At 39.3% G+C, this 21,426-nt stretch overlaps 1 protein-coding gene across 1 annotated transcript in view; it reads right to left on the reverse strand.

Moving 5' to 3' along the window:
• TPO (thyroid peroxidase) overlaps positions 1 to 21,426 on the reverse strand; it is a 61,165-nt gene that overhangs the window by 8,888 nt on the left and 30,851 nt on the right. The window contains exons 7-12 of the mRNA XM_075063470.1: positions 15,956 to 16,214; positions 15,315 to 15,485; positions 12,962 to 13,199; positions 9,138 to 9,346; positions 8,483 to 8,653; positions 4,948 to 5,079 (exon numbers count right to left, since the gene is read on the reverse strand). Coding sequence (XP_074919571.1) covers positions 4,948 to 5,079; positions 8,483 to 8,653; positions 9,138 to 9,346; positions 12,962 to 13,199; positions 15,315 to 15,485; positions 15,956 to 16,214 — 1,180 coding nt within the window. The remainder of the gene's footprint in view (positions 1 to 4,947; positions 5,080 to 8,482; positions 8,654 to 9,137; positions 9,347 to 12,961; positions 13,200 to 15,314; positions 15,486 to 15,955; positions 16,215 to 21,426) is intronic.

Consider the following 21,426-nt stretch of genomic DNA (forward strand, 5'->3'; position numbering starts at 1 on the left):
ACAGGTTCACAAACTCATTACAAATGTATCAGGAAACTGCTTGGAGTTTGAAAAAAATGCCATTCTAACAAAAATTATTAAATCAATATCACCAAAAAAACCAACAATCTGGATGATACTTAAAAGCAATACAGAAATATCACAGGTTAAATCTATTACTTTTGCATATTGCATAAAAACTGGATCTTTTCTGACCACAGATGGCTGTTGAGGACAGTAATCTATTGTCAATTCAATTAATGATAATGGTTCAAATGTACTTTTTTGCATTTTATTCAAAAAGATATCAAAGTGCTTTTACAAATTTAACCTACCTCTGGGATCAGGGAGCTCTTTAACAATACACAGGAATACTGTACACCTTTTACTTAGTTGAAACTGCACGAGCAACAATAAGTAGGCAGAGTGTAATTACCCACACAGGAGTATAGCTAAGACCCTATAGCTAACATCCATTATCCTTGTGGAAACTGTCAAAGAATCTTTAATTACTGCAAGTGATCAATACCTTAGTTTTACATGGACACCAAAAGGTTGGACCTCCAGGAACACAATACCTTCAAAAACAGTGCTGGAACGTGGGTTTAGCACAAATTCATAAGGCAGTATGTGCCTAGGAGGTTTCCTTTTCAGATATTGGCCTGACCACACAGTAATTTGGTAATGAAATCTGAGAAGATCACAGCACAAATGTGGAATGCCTGCAGTTTAATCCTTGGATTTAAGGAGAGGGATTGTGTTCTTCTTAAAAAGTCTGTCAATACAGATTAAATCCAAAGGATAATTTCTGTTGATTTATAGTAAATAGGAATAAACAGCTGCTGATTGATTGGCCAAAGTGAAGCTGAGGTATTAATCAATCTCAAAAGCATTTATGGTAGTTATACTATAAAACAATTCAGATTATTCAGCAAAATGGGGCATAAGCCTGCTGATCCAGGGAATGTATTATCGAATTAGGTTTTCTTCTACAGCTTTAAATTTGAACCATGACAGGAGCTGGTATCCCTGGATTCCAGTGGTTACTGGTACATTCATTGTTCATAGGCTTCAGCAAAATATATATTTTTAATTTAAACACAGAATCAGACATAGAGGGTCTGAGCTCAGATTACAAACCCCTCTCCGCTCCACCATACACAGAGAGCTAGATTGTAGCATTTATCTCACATCCCTGTATAGAGGAACATGGAGCTGTTCTGCCTCAGGATGGGAGCCAGGAGTTCTCCATTCACATGGGCATGTGGTTGGCAATTTGTTCCACCCACCCAGATTACTCTCCACTCACGTGCCAGCCCTACTTCATGGACCAGTACAGAGAGGAAATGGAGTCATGACCTCTGTCCCACATGGTGACCCAGTCCTGGAGGCAGCAGGAGCAAACAGTCCCTGTGTTCTCCAGAGCACAGGAAACACTACTTTGGTAGCGCAAGATTGGGAAAGTTTCTTCCACAGCCTCGTCTGTCTGTGCCTTGAGTGTATTGCTCTGCCTCCAAGGCCTTTTCATAGAGCTTCCCAGGGTCCCTCTGAGTTCCTGACTGGGACTTCAGCCCCTAAACCTGCTTCATTGCTCCACACCTCTGGAGACGCAGTTCACTCCCTACCTCTTAGAAAGCAGACAGGATTCCTGAACCCTGTCATATCCTATTATACAACAAACCAGAACAGAGTTAAATAATATTTTCACATCTTTGTGAGGGGTTGAGACATCTACACTATCTCTTCTGGAAACTTATATTTCAACAGCACCATAAACACATAATGCACTTTACAAACAAATGAAAGTCAAAGCCCAAGGTCACTGCAGTCAGTTAAACAAAGATGCACATTGGATAACAGCTCAATGGCAAGGGGGTGGGGACACTACTGGTGAGGACTTCACCACTTGATGGTTCCATGGAAGATATTTAAGGAGGAATTTGAAAGAGAAATGTCTAGTCGTGTCATTCTGAGCTGTGGTTAGGATGAATGCATTAGCAAGGGTGGGTTAAGAGGTGTATAATTGTTAAAAAAATGGGAGGTCTTTAGAACACTGATTCTTTTTTTCATTTTGCAGATCCTGTTCTTAAGATATATGCTGTTGTGTACCCCCTCCCTTCTCTATCCTCCCAGTCCTATACCTGACCGGTGGTAACTACATTATGTGGTTACACAGTAAAGCATGACAGTGTTACAGATAGAAGATGACAATAAACTTACTTCAAGTGACTATGTCTGGCTGGCTATACCCCCACCCTTGTCTGTACCTATGTTGTTTATTTTTTCTCCCTGGGGCTAGGACTTTGCATATATTTGTATCAAACTTCCCCTTGTTGCTGCAGACTCTACTGATTGAATCTGTCTGGGTTAATCAGAAATTTAGTTTTACCTCTCTGGACCTGGAGTTGTCCACAAATTTGCCCATGCCTGAATTTAAAGAAACATGCAGCAAAGACAGACAAGAAGCACCTGCACAGTCTACAGAATGTCGTCTTTTTTTCCCAATTCTGTAGGTTAAAAAAATCCGACAACCCCGTATGAGTTCTTGCATGTGACACAATCAACAGTATGTGTCACTCCTTGCAGGCTGACATATGCCTCAACACTATGAAAGAAGCAATTCTATAGATCACCTGGAAATCTCTGAGAACCATTAATAGTCCCAAACCACAGTTTGACAATCATCAATAAGTTGTTTGCTGTTTGCAAGGAAACAATATATGGCATGACTCTTCTGAGGTATTATCAGCTGACATTCTCATGGTGCAATTCAAAGCAATGTCCAGCTGGCTTCAGGGTTTCATAATTGAGGTTTGCAGTGAAATGGGAGACTAAAACTGTACATTCAATGAGATTCACAGGCCATCAATAATGTTACAAAATACACCATTGCTTTAAAAAAAGAAAACTTTTTGAACCAGATAGAGTGCTGCATAGAGAGAGTTATGAAGAACAGATCACATTATGTTTACCTTCAAAAGAGTGTGAATGTCCCCCCCCCCCTTTTTTTGGAGGTTCATAACAATGAATCAGGGTAACCAACTACCAAGTTTCATTTTGTAAATGTGAATTAGCCCTGTTACTTGCCTATCCCTGCAACCTGGAGCTGTGCTGGCACTTTGGGGAACTCATCCTTCTCCTTTCACCCTCAGAAGCAGTGATCTTTGAGCTCTAAAGGTGGGCAAGCCATGAAACTAGACAAATAGACATTTCTAAAAAGAAAAATCAAGGGGCTGCCCAGTGTTCCCTCTAATTTTTTCCATCCATGTGCAGAATGAATTTTGTTATGTGCACCATATCGAGGGAATGTGAAGATGTGCGCCACCAATAGAAATCAAAACCCTAGATATAATATATACTTTTAAAAAGTTACCATAGGGATAATTACTCTAGCCAGGAGAAAGTAGGTATTTTAGAACTCACTACTCAAAGAATTAAATTTAAGCATAAGAGAGAAATAAAAATTACGAAGTGCATAGACCTGTCAAAAAACTAAAATAACACACTTTGAAAGAAGTATCAAAAAGTAACAATAACAATACAAGTATGCATTGGGAGGTGAGTGTGAAAGACAGTGTATGTGTGTGAGAGAGACAGAGACACGCACCATGTGTGTGTGACAGATACAGAGATGCGCCTTGCCCTTTTAAATATGCTGTCCCCACTTTAAGTATGCTGCCCTTTTAAGTACACCACAGCTCTTGTCCATCACAGGATTCTGCCAGAAGGGTGGAACAGTTGTGGAAGTACAAGTCATCTGGTGAGGGGCACTTGGTCAGCCAGTGCAGCTCCAAAAGTGAGTATCACTGGCTCACATGCAGCAGGGTATGCTAATTCCGTGCATCCAGGGAGCACAGTTTGCCAGCAGGGATTATATGGATCTCTAGCTTCAAATCTACCTTCCCCAGCAGAAACTCTAGGGGAAGATGGCAATGCAATGATGGAGATGCAGGTCTCCTCACTGGAACAGGGTTAGCAATTCACACCCTTATGCATCAGCAAGGCTAAACTGAGCTCATCTCATTTGCCAATAGGAAATGGTTTAATGGCCTCAACTCAATACATAGGTGGGTAAATCACATAAACTACTCATGTCATTTGTATGAGCATAGAGGTCTAGGATTGAATAGGCTATAAAGACTGTATGGAGATTGACTATTGTACAGCCTGTTTATGTCAGAAATCAGACTAATCATAATGGTCATTTCTGGCTTTAAAATCTGTGAATCTATTGAACCTCTCTATCAGCTCTATGAGGTATTCTCCCTGTGAAAAGCTTGAAGCTTTCTTTGCTTATCTCTCTCCACAGCTCAGGTTAGAAGAGGGAGTTAGCATCCTGAATTTTGCTCAAACAATGAGGGAAAATCACCTAACACTTTGAGTGTGTTTTCTAAACACTGACCAAGAGAAATCTAGAACATAGAGGCATTTATTCAAGCTTCCATTCGCTGAACAACTTAATAAGTGCAAGCATTTTGCTACAGCCCATAGATAATTATGATTACTACTGCATCTTTTCTCTTAAAGGGAAGTTTGTGTATTCTAAAGCTTCATGTTGCTCTTAAAAACTTTCCACTTTAACTTTGATGACTTGTCATTGTTACCTCAGTAATATCAGTATTCCATATGCAGTATCTGATTCAGGTAGGTAGTGAGTCAAATACTATCTTGGGGCATAACAAAGGAATAGTGAGAATGCTGAGGTTTAGGCTGCAGATTTGAAGGGTGATTGCTGTATGTATATATTCAATACTCTGACTTTGCCTGACAAAATCTGACTGTATCTTTATAGGTCTGATTGTTTAAATTCTGTGTGTGTGTGTGTGTGTGTGAAATTATATATAATATATATTATTTAGTCTGTTAAGAACATATTTTATATAACAAATCATTTTTGACCCCAGGTTTACAATTTGCACACTCAGACCACTGGAATAGTTTTAATGGATGGAAGGATCATTACATTACCCAAGCATGTTCTTCCATCTTCTGCCAGTTCGTAAGGATCTGTGCAGGCACACTGGTAGCCGCCTATGGTGTTAATGCATTTAGCAGATGTATGGCACGATGGATTAATTTGGTTTTCACATTCATTGATATCTATAAAGTGGAAACACATTGATAACAGAGAGTCAGAAACTAAGAGCCTTGTTCACTACATTCTTGTACACACCAACTGTCTGTAACAGGTATTCCAAAGAGAAGGATATTTGTGCACTAAAAATAAAATATATATCAATAATGTCAATATTACTCCTTTCTTATATGTGGGCAAAATTGCTGAGCAATTATGTGTAACTTTTTACTGCTGGAAATGACCAAAAAAAAAAGAGAGTGAGACAGAGAATAGAGTAAATAGTGCAGCCATCAAATAATCTGTGGTGGTTTACTAAAAGTTAAGCTATAGTCATTTCCAAGTTATAAACAGCAAGTTATTGAATTTCTGAAAGCACCATGCATAACACTAGATAATCTTGCACGCACACACACATTCACCACAGATCTTCTTGGTGCTTTCAATTTTCTTGTGAACCTTCCCCTAGGATACAGTGCCACCAGCCATACACTCTTGTCATTAGACCCTTCTTTTCCTACAAAAACATGTGTAATTTTGAAACCATCTTCAGAAATTCCTTCCTGATTTAATTACTTGATGTATTCTTAATTTACAGTACTATGTTTAAAGACTGGGAAAAACACTGCCCAGACAGGCATATAACAAAGTAAGAGCTTCCTACTGTAAAACTCAAGCAGCATCTGGGTTTTGATGGTTTTCTGTTAATAAATGCAGTGTTTATTATACTGCTTGTTTTCCTATAGCAGATATACAGCCTTTTGTTGACTTTACTTAACATATTAACAAAAACTAGGACAAGAAATGAGTCATTCATGTAATTTATTTATTCAGTTTGCTGCCAGAACATTAATCTATTGAAAAAAATTATTATAATTCATTTAACAGCTTTATTTTTTTATACGGTATTTATGTGGGTGGAACTCAGAGGATAAGTAGGATTTGAATAAAGGAGAAAGCTTCAAATTTAATTTGATTTTTATATATATGGTATACAATTAAAGTAAAAAGCTTTTTATTCCACTTCCATAGACATGCTGATAAACAGACTTATTGAAGATCAGCACTTGCATTCAAATTAATTTGCCATCGTCCATGAAGTATTCCTAAATATGCCCTTTTTCAGGGTTCATTTTCTTGAGTGTTCTCATGAAGTCTGAACCATTTGAATCTATATAAATTCACAAAGATGAGCACACAGAGGGTGTGGAATCCTGCATAAAGTAAACTCATATATAGTGAAATTCCATTAATACAATATTTGCAATACTCCCTCTTTTCTCTTTCTGTCTCTCCCTGTTTCCTCCCCTGCCCCAAAGAAAAAAGGGGTGGAAGAGGAAAAGGGAAGAAATGGGAAGAAGAAGATAGATAAACAAAAGCCAGCCCCTGAAAATTTTAATAAACATTCATTAAAATTGCTGAATGAACAAGAAAAAATGTCTTTGCCATTTTTCAATCAGCTGTATGTTTCAAGTTCCAATAGTTATAGCACTTCAGTAAACCTGTTGGGGGCTTATTATTATTAAAACAAAAATATTTTGCCTTTTTGTTTTAAGATCAAAATTCCTTGTTTTTTTTGGTAGCTCTTGCTTCTCTTACTGGCTGGATGCATGGGCTGCTGGTGCTGTACTAGTCATGTAGACGAGAGAGTCCACTGAAACAGCATCAGAAAACTGCCTGGAACAGTCCATAGCTGTTATGATTCTGGCTGTCGGAAGTAGGAAATGTACCTCTCACTTTTTCCTAGAGATTCCCACGGAGAACAGATTTCATGCTGTTGGATAGTTCATTTTTATCTGGTTGGTTTCCCTGATCACTGCAAAACCATTGCTGGTATCAGGACCGGAAGAGTCCGAGATTTGCAGCTGGGGAATGGACAGGTTTTCATAAACAGATAGATAATGGTTATGTCTTTTACTTAAAGGGTTGAATAAATGGGAACCAACACCTGAACCAGGAGCCATCAGGAACCAATTTTTCAAAGTGAGGGAGGGACTTCTGGGTGTTTGTCTTGTCTGTCTGTTGTTTTCTCTCGGTAGAGAGAGTCTTTTTTTCCTATCTCCAAGTTCCTTCTACCTCTTCGTTCCCAAGGTTTAGCAAGAAAGCAAGTATGTTATGTTTGTACATGTGTGTGGAGTTGCTGGAATGTTAAATTGGTATCTTGGGAATCAGGCTGAATTTCTTATTTCTTTAAGCAATAGCCCTGTGTATTGTCATCTTACAGAGTTATCTATTCTTTTCTTTTTTTTTATATAAAAGTTTTCTTTTAAGTCTGTTTTGAATTTTCTCTCGGAAACTCAGCAGCACCAGGAATTGTGGGAGGGGGAAGAGAGATAGAATCATCTCTGTTTCCTTGTGTTGAGGTTTGTCTCTTGTGGAAGAGAGGGGACAGCTTCTTCGGTTGTGATGTGAGATATCAATCTCCAAGTAGCCCAGAGAGGAAAGTCTGGGTGGGAGAGGGGGGGGAGGAGTGGGTATTTCTGCCGTAAGACTCCAGCTTCTGGTCTTGGGGTCTCCAGAAGTTTGGGGGACAGAGGGCCACCGGCAAATTTGGATGGTGGCAGCGAGATAAGATCAAGCGGTAATTAAGTTGAGGTTCTTAAGCACGGATTGGACCTAGGTCGCAGATTTGGGAAAGGTATATACATGGTGGGCAGTGACGTGGGAAAGATGAAACCAGAAGCCAGTAGGAATATTGCTTTCTTTTCTCTGTAGGCTTTTAAGCAGAGAGAAAGGGTTTGGTTAAAAGTAGCCGAGAGAATCTATTTTTTTTGCTGCTTGGAGTTGCATATTAAGCAAGGAAGATTAAGGGACATTAGGGTCTATTTTAAGCAATAAATCCAATGGTCAAGTACCCAGCAACAACACAGGTAATAAAGTGCTTTTGTTTGGTTTAATTAAATATCAAAGGGCGCCTCAAGGGAACAGTTCCAGACTGAGCAGGAAGCAGATGACAGCCTTCAGAAAGCTTGGGTGGCGGCACGGAGCAACCCACTGCCTCTCAGCTCTTCTAACCGATCCCGGTTTGTTATAGACCAAGGACTTTTATACAAGGAAATTCTTTCTGGTGGACACCAGGAAGAATGGCCCACTGGGAGCAACAGAGCTTCATGCTAGTATGATAGTTCATGTTTTACTGGTTGGTTTCCCTTGGTATCACTTGCATAAACCCAATTGCTGGATCAGGACTGGAAGACTCTGAGATTCTGCAGCTGGGAAGGGAAGTGTGAAGTAGCTGTGGAGTCCCATCAATACCTCCTCAGAAGGTTAGCTATCTTTTCATCATATACAACAGCTTCTGTGGCTGCCAGAACATGGAAAGGGAAAGGAATTTTGAAATAGTTTATTTTTTAACAGGAAATAATAATTTTTTTTGGTAAATCGTATTAGTCTTGGTCATTAAAAAGTCAGATGTGTGAATATAGGTACCTATACAAACTGGTGGTTGAAAATTCCATCCTCTGCTTGTACAGGTTAATTGTTCTTCTCCTTGGAGTTGGTACCCATGTTGACATGAGTAAATCACCATGGATTTTCCAAATTCTGAGCAATTTACAAAGTTTCCATTTGCTACTCCCTTTGGGAATCCACATGTTTCCTCTAGAAATATAAAAAGGACACATTATGAGTTAAAGATACATTTCAGCTTTACTAGTTTTATCTCTCGCACATCACTCTCCATGTCTACCCTATGTTGACTTCAGTGGGACTACTCATGTGCCTCAAGTTAAGCAGGAGCTTTTAAGGGCCTAAGTGCAGTATTTAGGATATCCGTATGTGGTAATTCTTGTTAGATGTTGACTTTTTAATAGTGAGTACTGTACAATTATTACCTATCTATGGTACTTATGTGGCCCTTATTATTGCAGTGCCTCACTTCAAAACAACCAGTGTAGTACGGAAGTACCATTATTTTACAAATGGAGAATTGAGGTATAGTGAGATCAAGTGATTTACCTAACGTCACAGGACATCTGCGTTAGAGCAGGCACTTGAACTCATGTCTCCCAAGTTCTGGGCAACTCTGTAATGACTGGACCATTCTTCCAACCCATTTAATAAAAATACTTAATTCTCAGATTACCTTGCTGATTGCTTTCCTGCCACACTTCTAAATTTATTCCTGGTATATTGTCACATGACTCAAAATCTTGAGGAAACTTCCCAAATTGAAAGGCATCAGGTGGCACTTCTGAGAGGCCTGTGTTATCGCAGATTATACGGGACAAAGAATGTTTTCTTAGTTCATGCCTTTGCGTTTCTGTGAAAACATGACTGTTTTCCCACCAAAATCTGCAAAGATTGGTAGGTGCTTGTTAAAAAGATTACATTCCAGGTGTTAATTATTTCTGTTTGCAGAGTGCACTATTGTTATGAGACAAAAAATAAGCATTTAATCAAAACACAGTTAAGGAATATGCACTGTATCAACGGCAATACAACAACAACTACATTGATTGAAGATGTATGTGCTCAGTGTAAAATTGGTTATGGGCTCAATCCTGCAAAGTGCTCAGTTCTCCTGCAACATGCTAAACATCCCCAACTCCTATGGAAGTCAGTGGGAGTTGAGCATGCTTAGTATCTTACAACAGTGCTCAGTACTTGGCAGGACCAAGGTCTAACCCTTTTTCCCTGACAGGGGCACCTTAAGAACCATCTCTTAAAATTAGCAAAATCAAGAGAATGAAATCATCTTGTAAAAGGGGTGGGGAGGGGAATGTAAAAGAGGTGGTTCTGACTTCAGAAGAGGAAGTTATCCATTAGAATAATGTACTGGAGGGTGGGGTGGGTGCGAGTGTGTTCAGAAGGTTGAGTGGGGAAAAACAATTTGACACTGCTCTTGAAATCTTCCCTTCTTCACAATCAATCTCCTCCCACCAGGAAATCAGATACCCTCCGAGCCATAAAGAATGGAGATATTTTCAGTACAAGGATGATCACTATTCATATATGCAGACCTGGTAATCAGTTATTGCTTTTCATTAATTAAACATAATAAATATAAAAGTAAAATCTTAGAAGATAAATTTGAAGGTAAATTGCTTGTACCTCATAGTCAGACCATGCATTTGTAACTTACATGTCTCCACAATACAGAATTTGTTAAACATATGTTACAGGACATGTCACCAATATATATATAAATTAGCTTGAGAGGGAAATGTTCATCTTAGGGGTAACAATCAATTCAGACATGACAAGCCATAGTATAGTCTACAGCCAGACAGCCAAAAGATCAGCTGTAGAATTTTTGCCTCTTTCTGAATCCCAACACAGCATGAAGCATCTGAATAAGAAAAGGCAAGGGATAAAGGAGTAACTCCAGATGGAACAGAAACAATTTTTTCCTAATGACTTTATTGGAGTTAAAATGTAGACTTGATTTGGCCAATTCAAAAGGGAATCATTTCAATGTTAGTCATGTAGCTGAGAGATTCTGATCCTACCAGGATAGAGTTCAACCAGTCAGAAATCTGGCTCAATTCTGATTTATCATCTTAAATCAATATCTGGGAACTGATATCTTGAACTCCTTGTTAACTGGTATCTCAATTAATATATGAATCATCAGGTTACCTGACTATTGTATTACTAAACTAAAGTCACTAAATTAAAAAAAATAGAATTTTCCTTTCACTTCCCTAGAGGGGTGACAACCAAAACAAAACATTACATGTTTCATCAGTATTTATCAATCAACTTGTTATCACAGCCTGCCTACACAATCTTTTTCTTCCGCTTTCTTGATGCTTCCCTATTCAGGGTCAACAAATTTTATAGTCTTCTTCCAAAAATCATGACTGTACACCTTGCTGTTGCACAAATAGTCTCACTAAGGTCCCTGATATTTGATCCATGGAGGAATCTTTGGCCTTTCTATTGGTTGTCCATGATCATCGCAAGGGCCACCCTACCAGTGTTGCTTTCAAGTCTCCACTGGACGTGTCTGTACCAACATAGCCTAGCTTCCCTATATTTGTCTTCAACTGGAGCAACCAGCATTAGATCCCTCACAACCTCCTTTCGTTTCCTATCACAGAGTGTCCTAACATTTGACCATCTCAACATCTTCATTTCCGTGGTGGAGAGCATAATTTCTTTTCCTGTGTCTGGTCAAATCTCGGTTTCATACATTAGGATGGGTCAAATTACAGTTTTATGGTATGTCTACACTATTAAAAAAAAAGGCAGTTAAACAAACTGGCCTGGCCCGCCAGGGGCTTTCCCTGAACAAGTGGCCGACAGGCTTTGAGACCCACTGATCTAGACCATCCCTGACATGTGTTTGTCTAACTGGTTCTTAAAAACCTCTAATGATGGAGATAAATAACAGAGATTCCAAAATCTACGTAGATAATTTGTTCTAGTGCTTAACTACCCTTACAGTTAGGAAGTTTTTCCTAATGTCTAGCCTAAATCTCTCTTGCTGCAATTTAAGCCTGTTACTTCTTGTCCTCCCCTCAGTGGTTATGGAGAACAATTTATCTCCCTTCTCTTTATAATAACCATCTTCAGGTAAGTAAAATGTTATGTCCCCTCTCACTTTTCTCTTCTTCAGACTATGTTCAGAAGGACCTTTGTCAGCAACCACTGAACCTAGGCATTTAAATTCTTTCACTCTTCTAAGCTCTGTGTCTGTAATTTCCTTTATGGTGAGCCCACCTGCTCAGTTATCATTGCCTCGGTCTTACCAACATTCACTCTAAGTCCCACCTGCTCAAAATTATGCCCTGTCTCTATAGTCCAATGGTTTGTCAAACTTAATGGAAGGAAGTGAATGTTTTTATTATTAGCAGCAAAACAACCACTGTGTTTGATTGCTATTTTAAGAGGTTAAATTGTTAAAGAAGTCAACTGAAGGGGGGAAAGGTCAGAGAGGTGGCAGAATTAAGCATATATGTTGTTATTTAAACTCAGATATGTTTCATATACTCAAAATAAGGGACAATAAAAACCATCATATCTAACATTCTCATACACTTATTTAATGCTAGTAAAATTGTAAACGATTCAGAAGACTTGAAATGGTGTTTAAAACAAGTTTGTGTGAACTGTTTGTCATGATCATAAAAATGGCACAGCATTTAACAATGTTTCATTCTTTGTGTTACATTCTTTGAGTTCATTAAGATTTTTAAAAGTTCACTTTTAAAGCCTATGGCAATATAAAGGGCTTTAATGGGGGTGTGAAAAGAGAATTAATCTAAATGAGACTCTGGCCCTAAAGATCTAATAAGTAATATAAAATGGGTCTCCTTAAGTGAATCAGGATTAGTTCCTTAAGGCCGGAGTGAATCCAGCTGTATTTGATCATATGGACCCTTTTTCATATTCCTCATGTCAACAAGTTGCATCTGTTTATTAAAAAAAAATCCAGTAGATTTTAAAATCCATAAAAAAATGGACTGTTTTTGTTACTATGACTGAATCTTGTGTTCATTCAGAGCCTGAGCCTGCAATTCTTATACAGGTAAAACGCTGTTTTCCAAGGATGAAGTTTCACACTTGCACAAGATTTTTTGCACCACTTAAGTCTCCTACAGGGGCTGTGCAGGAGGAATTAGCCTGCTGAAAATCAGCATGGGATTGCTGTTCATTCACAATGTGCCATAGGAGTGGTCTCCTTGCTGGTAGGAATCATGCCCACATACAAACAAAAGGAAGAATGGAGAGAAGGTTCAGGGGAAAAAAAAGAGAGAAATTGGTAAACAAGGGATTAAGGAACAATAAAAAGTGGCAGTGGATGGGGATTTATAAGTTAAAAATGCATGTACATATTCCTCTTTCCTCCCTCCTTTGTCATAATGTTTTTTATAAGGGCCAGGAACCTGTCTTCTCATATCTGTGAAGTGCCCAACACCCTTTGAGGTGCTATGTACAAATAAACAATATAAATACACTTACCGATCACCTTCCCTCAGGGCTTTCATTTGCTTTCCAATTATACATGCAAACAGTGGGCCAGTTCTAGCACCTGGGAGGAAGTTTTCTGCTAGGCCACCAAGCCAAACATCAATATTGTTTGGATTGCTGTACAATTCCATGATTTTTTCAGCTACCTTCCCATTAGCTATTACTGTGTTCAGGTCAGTTTGAGTTTCCAGTCTTGGTAAACCGCAGAATTCTCGCCAGTCATTGTAACCTAAGGATATTAAGTTTAGAGAGAGATTAGCCTTGAAATCTGACAATTTAACATAACGCCCAAAACGAACTCATTTATAGGAGCCAGATTCTGATACCATTACTCGCACCAGCTAGCATCTCCCTCTGAAAATAGACCTAATAGAATTGGTTGAAATCAATTGGCATATTCACAGAGTGAGGTACTACTTAGTGTGAGTAAGGGTAGCAAGATATGGCCTTTTAGCTATATTGAAGCTACATTTTGTTAATGAAGGTAAATTAGGTATAAAATAACATTTCCATTTCTAAAAATTCTGAAGACTTGATGACAAAGCCAAAGGAAAATTCAAAAGTTTGTGGCTAGTGCAACTTAGAATGAAAAGTTTTAATTCATTCATTTGTACCTTGAATCTAATTTTTAATTAAAGAAAGGGAGAAAGAAACATAGACCTCAAAATAACCGCTCAGTAAAAGTCTTACTATATTGCCTGCAGCTGCAAAGTTGCCTCTTAGAATTAAAGAAATGAGTGAATGAAGAACAAATTTCAGACACACCACAGGGTCAGGTCAGTGCAAGCAGCAGAGGTAATAGTGTGTCATGCTGATACCAGAACAAGGGAAAATGAAGGAGGATGAGAATTGCTTCATAATATAAAAATGATATTTTCTCTTCCTCTGTCTGGAAGAACTAAACTATTAAAACCATTTTGGTGAATCAATGGCATCTAATGATACTTCTCAGGAAGGGCATTAGTAGCGTGTTAACTGTGATGTCAGGAAACCAGAATCAAAATGAGGCCTATTGAGGTCCTTAGATGGCATCTGTAGCCTCCACACTACAGTGGTAATGATGAATCACCACACCTGACCAGCAGCCTTTGCTAAGTGCCTACAGCTCAAGCAGCCACACCCCAACTCCCAGATTGGCAGGATAGACAGCATTCCCATGGTATACCTGGACTATATAAAGATCCCATCAGGAAGAGGAAACTGTCTGAGCATCAGACCATTGCCTGCTGGTTGTTGCCTAAACTGCCTTGCCCTGTCTTGCCACCTCGCCCCTTCGTTTGGATCCCCCAGCTACCGACCTCCTGAAAGAATGCCGGCCATTGCTTGGGAGTAGTTCTAATACTGATTGCCCTCCTGGCTACTAGACCACCCAGACACTACTTGATCATGACTCCGGACTGCCCTATGTCTGCTTCAGCCACTGAGCATTAGACACTTCAATGCCTTCGTTTTCTGTGCACTGCACTTCTCCATTTCTGAGCTACGCCTGTCTGCAGAGACAGAAGAGACACATACACACACTATGCATTTCCTTTTGGGTAGGTCTTCACTGTCCTTAGTGATGTAATGCCTCGCTCACCTATATATGCTCTAGCTTTGCTCTTGGATGGTAAAAATAGCAATGCAGCTGTGGCAGCATGGGCAGCAGCTTATGCTAGCAACCCAAGTACAAACATAGGATATCAGATGGGACAGTACTCAAGTGGCTAGCTCAGGTTGCTGCTCATGCTGCCGTGGCCAAACTGCTACTTTTAGTGCACTAGCACAATCAAAGCTAGTGCTTGTATGTCAGCCTGAAGTCGAAATTACATTCTGCACCTGCAGTGTAGCCCAACCCATAGAGATGTTTTTTCTTTCTCCATATTGTTCTCCTTAAGCTCAAATAAAAATAATTTAAACTGAAGGTTTATGGTTGTCCTTTATTTTTTAGAAAAACCTAATAGGTAGAGCTCATTGAAAAGCATAGGGGAAAATTATAACAATTGTTGTGACTTTTTAAAATAAAATTTAAAATTTTGAGATTTGAAAAATGTTGACCAATTCTAATAAAAGTCATAGTTACTAAAAAGCCACTCCAGATATGTACAGTAGCCCCCTGCATTACGGTTTGTCCCTTTCAAACTAAGGAGGTTGTTTTCATGTCTATTGCTACTGAATATTTTGTCTTCATTATAGCTACTTTTTACTCTTGTTGTGTATTCCTAAAAGAGACTGCGGTAACATCTCTGTTTAACTAGACAAAGCTTTCACTTAATAACCATGTTGGTAAATTTCCAGTATGATTCAAATACAAGTAGTGATGTCTCAATCATTAGCATAGAAAATCTAGAAAAAATTAATAGACCTGGGAGTCCATGATCACGTCCACGCTGTAAATTTAATGATGCCAAGTCCAATGACCCGTTATTCGACAATACAACAAGCCTTTCTGTTAATTCTTCATTCATCATTTGATCCTGCATCAGTAGTTTTGCTGACTTTGCTAGAATACCTCTTAGTAAAGGGTCTAAACCTCCTTTAAAACATAAAATCAATGCAGTGTCAAAGTACATGTGAAAACAAAATCATTATACATTTTCTTAATATTTCTGCATGCACTTTTCTCTCAACATTTTTTAAAGTATTCACCCTAAATGTCTTTAAATTCAAACAAAACAATGATGTGCTCCATTTTGAAAAGAAAATAATAATGCAGTTAAGAGGCACTGTCTGTTTCTTAAGACAGCAGAAACATTGCTAACAGACTGATTATATGAAATGAATGAGATGTTTCTAATGAATGGTGTTTGTGTGTCTCAAAAGACTAGATAGCAAAAATATATTGTCCTAGTTGATATTAATTCTTTGGGCACTGTTCACTAACCTGAACCAATGATGCAATTAAATGAATATTCTTGATTTTATAAGATTTTGAAAGGCAATTATGAAGAGGTTTGAAAAAATGATGCAAAAATGGGAAAAGATGTAGTCCACATAAAAACATACCTTCTTTAATGAGTCTCCAGGGACTAAAAAAAGCTTCATGCATATGAAGGTTTGGGAGGTCTGGGTCATCTTGATACTGAGCATTAAGTCTCTTTATTATTGGATGTATTGTTGCATGACCAAATCGAAAAGCAGCTGTAGAAAATACATTTGAAGCTGTGGGATTTATTTTGTGATCATAGCCTTTATACAGACCAAGATACTGATTAAAAGCCTCTAGGCCAATGATTTTTGGAATATAGTCTCTTAGAGTAATAATCTAAAAGAAAGAAAAAAAATCTCAGTTAATATTTACATAGTATAATAATGCTTCCCACTAGTATAGTACATTTCCATTCAGTGATCTCTAAGCATTTTACAAGCATTAATTAATTAACACTTTCAACAACCCTGTGAGGTACGTAAGTACTTTGTCTTCATTTTGCAGAAGGGTAAAAAGAACTTAAATCACTTGCCCAAGGTCATACAGAGAGTCAGTGGCAGGGCTAGGAATAGGACCCAGCAATCCAGGCTCCCACATCTATTGGTGCAACCACTAGATCAAAGCCTGGCATGGACAGATTACCGATGATGTCTGTAATAGCTCCCTTGGACTTCAATGAGCTTGAGAACTCCCATATCCCCAGCATTGATTTAAATCCTAAAAATTGGATTGGGACAGCATAAACTACTGAGCCTTTAAACTAAATCAGCATAAACGATGAACAGATTTTGTTTTCAGTCACATGTTTAAATGGTTACTCCCAGAATCCTTTGATAGACATTTGATATAAAATTGCAGCCAATATAAAGACCCCCACAAATCAGATTGTATAATAGAAATGTTGATAAACATCTCCTATCAAGTGCTTTTATAATGTAATAGCATTACTGAAGCATATAAAAAAGCTTATTAGTAATACTGACCTCCCCCTCCGAAAAAATGGTATATTGCACTGAATAAAATGAAACTGCATTACAGATTAAAGATTACATTTGAACTTATTAAAGCATAATGGGATGAATATGAAGTATAGTGAACTCAAAATAGATTGGTTTCAGAGTAGCAGCCGTGTTAGTCTGTATCCGCAAAAAGAACAGGAGTAGTTGTGGCACCTTAGAGACTAACAAAGAAAACAACAGAACGCCACTAGCCATCACCTACAGCCCCCAACTAAAACCTCTCCAGCGCATCATCAAAGATCTACAACCTATCCTTAAAGATGATCCCTCACTCTCACAGATTTTGGGAGACAGGCCAGTCCTCGCTTATAGACAGCCTCCCAACCTGAAGCAAATACTCACCAGCAACCGCACACCATGCAACATAAACACTAACCCAAGAACCTATCCTGCAAAAAGCCCGATGCCAGCTCTGTCCACATATCTATTCAAGTGACACCATCACAGGACCTAATCACATCAGGCACGCATCAGGGGCTCATTCACCTGCACATCTACCAACATGATATATGCCATCATGTGCCAGCAATGCTCCTCTGCAATGTACATTGGCCAAACCGGACAGTCTCTATGCAAAAAATAAACAGACACAAATCTGACATCAGGAATCACAACATTCAAAAACCATTGGGAGAACACTTCAGCCTCTCTAACCACTCAGTGACAGACTTGAAGGTGGCAATTTTGCAACAAAAAACTTCAAAAACAGACTCCAAAGACAGAGTGCTGAACTCGAATTAATATGCAAATTAAATACAATTAACTCAGGCTTAAACAGAGACGGGAAAGGTTGGGTATTATACTAATTGAATCTATTTCCTATGTAAGTTCTCCTCCCACCTTCTATGGGTCATCTTAATTTCACTTCAAAAGTTTTTTTTTCTCCTGTGATGATAGCTCATCTCAATTGATTAGACTCTTCCTGTTGGTATGCATACTTTCACCTTTTCATGTTCTCTGTACGTATAAATATCTCCTGTCTGTGTGTTCATTCTATGCATTCCAAAGAAGTGAGCTGTAGCTCATGAAAGCTTATGCTGAAATAAATTTGTTAGTCTCTAAGGCGCTACAAGTACTCCTGTTCTTTTTTCAAAATAGATTTTAAGTTTGATAGAATATGCAGTAAATTGACCAGACAAATACATTAGAAGCTTGATATAATGCATATTGAGAATCAAGCAGGGATAACATAGTCTCATCAGATATTAGGTTTCATTATCTTGGATATGTCACATAGAAAAGTAAGCTCCAATGAACTCTACAAGATATGACACTGCATATTTGCCAACAGTCACTCTACACAGAGCAGTATGGGCAGCTGTTGCACATTCTTTTTCAGCTTCCACTCATGCACGTTTCTAAATTAGTTATATTCATATAAGAAAGATGCTCTCTCAAGACTGCACAGCTGCTTGATTAGATTAGATTTTCCTTGCGTACTATCTGTCAAATAATTTTTTTTTAATTGCGGGAAATTAGTAGTGTGGTTGTCATTTAAAATTTTTACATTTGCCAACACTTATCACACACACAGGTACTGTTAGCTCCAGTTGTAACTTTAGGTTTCAAGTCAACTTTGTGGCCTAGTCAGGAGCGGCGCCAGGATTTCTGACGCCCTAGGCGGACGGTCATTTCGCCTCCCCCCGCGGGTCCGGTGGACCTACTGCAGTCATGCCAGCGGACGGTCCGCTGCTGGAAAGGCTCTGGTGGAGCTACCGCAGTCATTTCGGCGGGTGGTCCGCTGGTCTAAAGGCTCCGGTGGACCTGCCGCAGGCATGACTGCGGTAGGTCCACTGGACCCGTGTGCCGCCCCCCCCCCCGGCAAAATAGCGCCCCCCAAAAAATTCTGGCGCCCTGGGCCTAGTAGTAGCATATTGTGCTATCATATACAGGGCTGGAGTACGGACTTCTCAAGTTTGGACCCTCCCTTCTGAGACAAGCAGAGGTTGGAGATACTGAGGAGATAATACATCTCTAGGACCAGAGCAAAGCAGGGAGAAAGGAAAGTGAGCACTTTTGTTTCATTATCAAGCAACCCAAACTGGCCAAAGTAACACAGAACAATGATGTAAATGTGATAAGTCAACTCCAGGCACGAGTGCATTGGGAATCTCTGCCATACAGACATAACAACTTATGAATTGCCTTTGCTCTCCCATTCCAACGGTAGGTCCAATCAGGAGGCAACCAAAGGCCAGATCTCCACCTCCACCAGTGGGACTGAAGGAGGAGGACAGTTCACATTCAGGTTCTCCATGCACTGCTGAAGACAGGGGCTCCAATTTTGCATAAGGTCATTCCAATGATAAGGCTAACAGTGGAAAGGAGTCCTGAGCTGGCAGATTCAGGGGTTTGGTAGGGTTTGGGTTTGAGGGGTAGTGGTGCTGTGCCAGGCAAAAGTGTTTTACAGAAAATCAAAGGGGAAACTGAGGAGGATTCTGGAGGAAAAAATTCTGGAAGCTGATATAAAACTACAAGAACTGCATATCAGAATCTCTGATACATAACCCTTGGAGCAGGCTCACAATCTAATTAACTCGGACTTGTCTCAAGAGGTGTTGAGAAACAATAAAATTTATTTAAAGACTTACACTCTTGCTGAAGTTTAAAAAAGAAGTCTAAGCACTCTGCAGAGATTCAAAATGATTTTTCTGTACATTTGATATGCAAAGCAGTGTATGAGACACAGAAGGAAAGTGTGCCAGCTAATCAGAGTGAGTGATTTTAAAGACGTGTTTCTTTTCATATTTGCCATGCAATAATCATCATAGTGTTTTTAATACAGTATTCCTTATATATTAGCTTCTTCTACATAAGTGACAACAAAATTTTCACAATGGGCTCCCTACATAACTGTATATCACATCTGGTGAGCAGGTACATGAATCATGGGTTCATATAGCTGCAGAGCAGCCTCAATAGTATCTGCAACTGGTCCCATCGGAAGCAAAATATTGGATTAAATGGATCGTTAGTGTGAGCCAGCATGGCAATTGATAAGCTAATTTAATTCAAGGGACAGATTTCTAACAAGAAGCTTCCAAGAGTTGCTAGTGGCCTTCCAATACACGACTGTTCAGAGCATAGGTGCTGACTCTGTAGGTCTCCAGGGCTGCAGCACCCATGGAAAAAAATAATGGGTGCTCAGTACCCACCAGCTGATCAGCTGTTCAGGGGCCCTGCCGATCAGCTGTTTGGCAGCCCCCATTGATCAGCTGTTTGGCAGTGGGCAGAAGGCACTGGGAGAAGGCACAGAGCAGGGGCAGGAAGAGGTGGAGTGAGGGCGGGGCACTGGGGGAGGAGCAAAGTGGGGCGGGGCCTCAGGTAGAGTGGAGGTGGGGCACCCACCCAGAAAAATGGCATCTGTGGCTCAGAGGGTTTAATTTATGGTTTTGTCTGAAGACAGACTGAGTATTAACATTAACATACTACATCTTCCATTACTATTCTGGAGCAGGTTAATATTCAGAAAACCTAGCTAAAGATGCTGGCCTCTGCTTTGGAGTGTGCTGAAAAGGTTGACAAAATTTCTAAATACCTATTCTTTTCTTTGGTGCTTCCTTTGTGTACATACTTCGTGTGAAAGATTTTCCATTGCAAGGATAGTCCATATTTTACTATATCACAATTCCCCAGAAGTCATGTTTTCCCAAGAATGTGCAATACAAAGTCTTACTGCTAACACTAAAAAATAAAATAATTTGTCATTCTGTTTAAAATGTAGATTCTTTCCTGGAGCTTTAAGTTGGTCTCTGCATGGGAAATGGGATATACATCTTCAATTTGTGAGCTCAAAGAATTTTATATAAATTTCTGTTTAAATAGTATATTTCTAACTGCAGGTGCACTTTCATTTTTCTTGCTCCTCAGATTCAGTACATTGCCCTTAGAGTCTGGCTTGCAACAAGGCTTTAGGCAGTATCCTGAGTGCAAATGCAAAAAGAGCACTCCCATTCAGATTGCCATTGCAGGAGGAAATGGACTGTTATTGTGTCTTAGAGACATTCAGTCCAGCTAGGGAAGAATAAACAACGATCACCTTACAAAGCAGATGTGAACTGAATTTGACTATTCAAAAGAAGGACAAAAATAAGGCTGAAACAGAAATGACTTGCCTACCAAGAATAGTGCCTATTATTGTCACAGAATGAGATTCAGAACAGATTCAGATCCAGGTGACGCAGCACCAGGCTTTATTCTGAGAACAGAACGCAGCCCCTAGTGGGTAAGGAAACAGACAGCCATTGCACTGAGCAAAGACTGGTACTCACTAACTTCTTGTAAAGTATAGTTGGCATGGGTGGCCTCTGCTGGGCAAAGACCAATAAGGAGTAAGGTATTATAATTTAATTGCAAGCCCTGCATAGGCTGCATGAGTTCCTTACAAACAGGATAAATTACAAGCATTGCTCAGGCTGCATGAATTCCTTACAATTATAGAAAGGGCTGTGAGGCAAGTAAGTAGAATCTGCTGAATTTGTGTAAGGTCACTTTAGGAATGAACCATATTAACACAGTAACAACCAACC

Source organism: Chelonoidis abingdonii, chromosome 3 (genome assembly GCF_003597395.2).
Source record: "Chelonoidis abingdonii isolate Lonesome George chromosome 3, CheloAbing_2.0, whole genome shotgun sequence".
Lineage (NCBI taxonomy): Eukaryota > Metazoa > Chordata > Testudines > Testudinidae > Chelonoidis > Chelonoidis abingdonii.